Consider the following 6000-nt stretch of genomic DNA (forward strand, 5'->3'; position numbering starts at 1 on the left):
TGGATGAATTTTTCTGCGTCATTTTTGGACAGAAAGTTTCTCATTTTTGCAATGTTACGTAAATGGAAAAAAGCTGTCATTGAAACAGTCTTGATATGTTCTTCAAAAGAGAGATCAGGGTCCAGAGTAACACCGAGGTCCTTCACAGTTTTATTTGAGACGACTGTACAACCATCCAGATTAATTGTTAGATTCAACAGAAGATCTCTTTGTTTCTTGGGACCTAGAACAAGCATCTCTGTTTTTGTCCGAGTTTAAAAGTAGAAAGTTTGCAGCCATCCACTTCCTTATGTCTGAGACACAGGCTTCTAGTGAGGGCAATTTTGGGGCTTCACCATGTTTCATTGAAATGTACAGCTGTGTGTCATCCGCATAGCAGTGAAATTTCACATTATGTTTTCGAATGACATCCCCAAGAGGTAAAATATATAGTGAAAACAATAGTGGTCCTAAAACGGAACCTTGAGGAACACCGAAATTTACAGTTGATTTGTCAGAGGACAAACCATTCACAGAGACAAACTGATATCTTTCCGACAGATAAGATCTAAACCAGGCCAGAACTTGTGCATGTAGACCAATTTGGGTTTCCAATCAACAATGTAACGTAACATAATGTAACATAACATAATGTAACACAGCATAACATAAAATAATGTAACATAAAATAATGTTACGTACATAGCGTAACATAACAGAATGTAACATAACATAGTGTAACATAACATAATGTAACATAATAGTTTAACATAACATAATGTAACATAACAGAATGTAACACAACATAACATAACATAGTGTAACATAACAGAATGTAACATAACATAACATAATGTAACATAACATAATGTAACATAACATAGCATAACATAACAGAATGTAACAACATAACATAATGTAGCATGTAACATAACGTAACATAACATAATGTAACATAACATAATGTAACACAGCATGAAATAATATAAAATAACATAATGTAACATAACATAGCATAACATAACTGAATGTAACAACATAACATAATGTAGCATGTAACATAACATAATGTAACATAACAATGTAACAACATAACATAATGTAGCATGTAACATAACATAACATAATGTAACATAACATAATGTAACAACATAACAATGTAACATAACATAATGTAACACAGCATGAAATAATAACATAACATAATGTAACATAACATAGCATAACATAACTGAATGTAACAACATAACATAATGTAGCATGTAACATAACATAACGTAACATAACATAATGTAACAACATAACATAATGTAGCATGTAACATAACATAACATAACATAATGTAACATAACATAATGTAACAACATAACAATGTAACATAACATAATGTAACACAGCATGAAATAATAACATAACATAATGTAACATAACATAGCATAACATAACTGAATGTAACAACATAACATAATGTAGCATGTAACATAACGTAACATAACATAATGTAACACAGCATAAAATAATATAACATAACATAATGTAACATAACAGAATGTAACATAACATAGCATAACATAACAGAATGTAACATAACATAATGTAACATAACATAATGTAACACAGCATAAAATAATAACATAACAGAATGTAACATAACATAGCATAACATAACAGAATGTAACAACATAACATAATGTAGCATATAACATTAAATAATGTAACTTTACATAATTTCACATAACGTAATATTATGTCATTTAACATAACATAGTGTAACATACCATAACATCAGGTAACATAACATATCATAACATCATGCAACATAATGTAACATAGCACAATGTAACATAACATAATGCACCATATTATAACATAACAATATAACATAACATAACCTAATGTAACAAAACTTACCATAACATAAATGTACATATTGTAACATACTTTAACGTCATGCAACATAATATAATTTAACATAATGTAACATAACATAACATAATGTAACATAACTTTAGATAACATAACATAATGTAACATAACTTTAGATAACATAACATAATGTAACATAATATAACACAACATTAAATAATGCAACTTTACATAATTTCATGTAACGTAATTTAACATAACATAATGCAACATAACATAATGTAACATACCATAACATCATGTAACATAATGTAACATCATGTAACATAACATAACAATGTACCATAACAGAATGTAACATTACATAATGTACCATAATGTAATATAAAATAACAAAAAATAACATAACATAATGTAACGTTACAAAACGTAACATAACCAATGTAACATAACATAATGTAACAACATAATTTAACATAATGTAACATGCCATAACATCTAGAACATAACGTAACATATCATAACATCATGTAACACAATGTAACATATTATAACATAAGAATCTACATAACATAATATAACATGACATAATATAATGTAACGTAACATAACATAATGTAAAATAACACAATAAAATGTAACATAACATAATGTAATGTAACATAAAATAATGTAATGTAACATAACATAATGTAATGTAACATAAAATAATGTAATGTAACATAACATAATGTAACATACCATAATATAACAATGCCACATGACATAATGTAACACAACATAACATAATGTAACATAACATTGCATAACATAACACAATCTAATGTAACATAACGTAACATAGTATAACATAATGTAATATAACCTAACGTAACATAATGTAACATACCATAACATCATGTAACACAACATAATGTAAGATAACATTATGTAACTTAATTTAACATAACAATGTTACATAATGTAACATAACGTAATGTAACATGAATAACACAACAGAACTAATACATCGTCTGATCATGATTCAAGCATCTACACTAGGATGTTCTCACTTTTACAAATGACACAGAAATAGTCTTTGTAGATTTAGAATGTAGGTTAGATGTTGTATTTGGAATTTGATTTCTCTCCTTCTACAATTTGATAATTGTAACTCTTTAACTTCGATCTTTGGCTGAAGAGAGCATCAGCCCAACTTTCTGTTTGGATCACATGTTTTACATGGTCTGTTATCTCTTCTGCTAAGTCAGTGAATACATGTATTGTGTTGTCAGATCCTCATACACCTGGAGACAGCCTTGATGGACGACACAGCCCACTGGTACAAGTTGCAAACCCACGATGTATCCTTCTTGGCAATGTCCAACCCCTCACCCTACACGCAGAGGAAACTACTGCCGGGAGAGAGCCCCACTAGAAGGTTACAGAGTAGGTCTCCACCAGCACCTGCACCACACACCTATCCATGTCTTCACTATTCCATACACCTAACCATGTCCCCACCAGCACCACACCTAACCATGTCTCCACCTGCACCACAAACCTAACCATGTCTCCACTATTCCATACAAATAACAATGTCCCCACTAGCACCACACCTAACAATGTCTCCACTATTCCATACACCTAACCATGTCTCCACCAGCACCACACCTAACCATGTCTCTACCAGCACCACACCTAACCATGTCTCTACCAACACCACACCTAACCATGTCTCTACCAGCTCCACACCTAACCATGTCTCTACCAGCGCCACACCTAACCATGTCTCTAAAAGTTGTGGATGTCTATACAGTACCAACAGACTATAGTGGTTGTCTATACAGCACCAATAGACTATAGTGGTTGTCTATCCAGTACCAACAGACTATAGTGGTTGTCTCTACAGTACAGTACCAATAGACTATAGTGGTTGTCTCTACAGTACCAACAGACTATAGTGGTTGTCTATACAGTACCAACAGACTATAGTGGTTGTCTATACAGTACCAGCAGACTATAGTGGTTGTCTATACAGTACAGTACCAATAGACTATAGTGGTTGTCTATACAGTACAGTACCAATAGACTATAGTGGTTGTCTATACAGTACCAACAGACTATAGTGGTTGTCTATACAGTACCAACATACTACAGTGGTTGTCTATACAGCACCAACAGACTATAGTGGTTGTCTATCCAGTACCAACAGACTATAGTGGTTGTCTATCCAGTACCAACAGACTACAGTGGTTGCCTATACAGTACAGTACCATTAGACTACAGTGGTTGTCTATACAGTACAGTACCAATAGACTATAGTGGTTGTCTATACAGTACAGCACCAATAGACTATAGTGGTTGTCTATACAGTACAGTACCAATAGACTATAGTGGTTGTCTATACAGCACCAATAGACTATAGTGGGTGTCTATACAGTACAGTACCAATAGACGATAGTGGTTGTCTATACAGTACAGCACCAATAGACTATAGTGGTTGTCTATACAGCACCAACAGACTATAGTGGTTGTCTATACAGCACCAATAGACTATAGTGGTTGTCTATACAGTACCAATAGACTATAGTGGTTGTCTATACAGTACCAATAGACTAGAGTGGTTGTCTATACAGTACCAACAGTCTATAGTGGTTGTCTATACAGCACCAACAGACTATAGTGGTTGTCTATACAGTACCAACAGACTATAGTGGTTGTCTATACAGCACCAACAAACTATAGTTGTTGTCTATACAGTACCAATAGACTATAGTGGTTGTCTATACAGTACCAACAGACTATAGTGGTTGTCTATACAGCACCAATAGACTATAGTGGTTGTCTATACAGCACCAACAGACTATAGTGGTTGTCTATACAGCACCAACAGACTATAGTGGTTGTCTATACAGCACCAACATTCTATAGTGGTTGTCTATACAGTACAGTACCAATAGACTATAGTGGTTGTCTATACAGTACCAACAGACTATAGTGGTTGTCTATACAGCACCAACAGACTATAGTGGTTGTCTATCCAGTACCAACAGACTATAGTGGTTGCCTATACAGTACCAACAGACTACAGTGGTTGCCTATACAGTACAGTACCAATAGACTATAGTGGTTGTCTATACAGTACAGCACCAATAGACTATAGTGGTTGTCTATACAGTACAGTACCAATAGACTATAGTGGTTGTCTATACAGTACAGTACCAATAGACTATAGTGGTTGTCTATACAGCACCAATAGACTATAGTGGTTGTCTATACAGTACAGCACCAATAGACTATAGTGGTTGTCTATACAGCACCAACAGACTATAGTGGTTGTCTATACAGTACAGCACCAATAGACTATAGTGGTTGTCTATACAGTACAGCACCAACAGACTATAGTGGTTGTCTATACAGCACCAATAGACTATAGTGGTTGTCTATACAGTACAGTACCAATAGACTATAGTGGTTGTCTATACAGTACCAATAGACTATAGTGGTTGTCTATACAGCACCAACAGACTATAGATGGTTGGTCTATACAGTACCAATAGACTATAGTGGTTGTCTCTACAGCACCAACAGACTATAGTGGTTGTCTATTACAGTACCAATAGACTATAGTGGTTGTCTATACAGTACAGTTACCAACAGTCTATAGTGGTGCTATACAGTACAGCACCCAACAGACTATATGTTGTCTATACAGTACCAACAAGACTATAGTGGTGTCTATACAGCACCAACCAGACTATAGTGGTTGTCTATACAGTACCCCAATTAGACTATCGTGGTTGTCTATACAGTACTAGTACCAATAGACTAGTAGTGGTTGTCTATACAGTACTCTACCGAATAGACTTATAGTGGTTGTCTATACAGATACAAGCTACCAATAGACTATAGTGGTTGTCTTACCGTACGTCACCAAAGTGGTTGTCATCAGCTGACAACACCAATAGACTATAGTTGGTTGTCTTATACAGCACCAACAGACTATAGTGGTTGTCTATACAGTACAGCACCAATAGACTATAGTGGTTGTCTATACAGTACAGTACCAATAGACGATAGTTTGTGTCTATACAGTACAACACCAATAGACTATAGTGGTTGTCTATACAGCACCAACAGACTATAGTGGTTGTCTATACAGTCAGCACCAAT

At 34.1% G+C, this 6000-nt stretch overlaps 1 protein-coding gene across 1 annotated transcript in view; it reads left to right on the top strand.

Moving 5' to 3' along the window:
* The window catches only part of rims2b (regulating synaptic membrane exocytosis 2b), a gene marked incomplete at its 3' end in the record, with an annotated part of 82198 nt that extends 78925 nt beyond the window's left edge, over window positions 1-3273 (top strand). The window contains 1 exon segment of the mRNA XM_029736191.1: window positions 3120-3273. Within this exon segment, the coding sequence (XP_029592051.1) occupies window positions 3120-3273 (154 nt within the window).
* Window positions 3274-6000: the final 2727 nt, after the last annotated feature.

This window comes from Salmo trutta, chromosome 36, assembly GCF_901001165.1.
Source record: "Salmo trutta chromosome 36, fSalTru1.1, whole genome shotgun sequence".
Lineage (NCBI taxonomy): Eukaryota > Metazoa > Chordata > Actinopteri > Salmoniformes > Salmonidae > Salmo > Salmo trutta.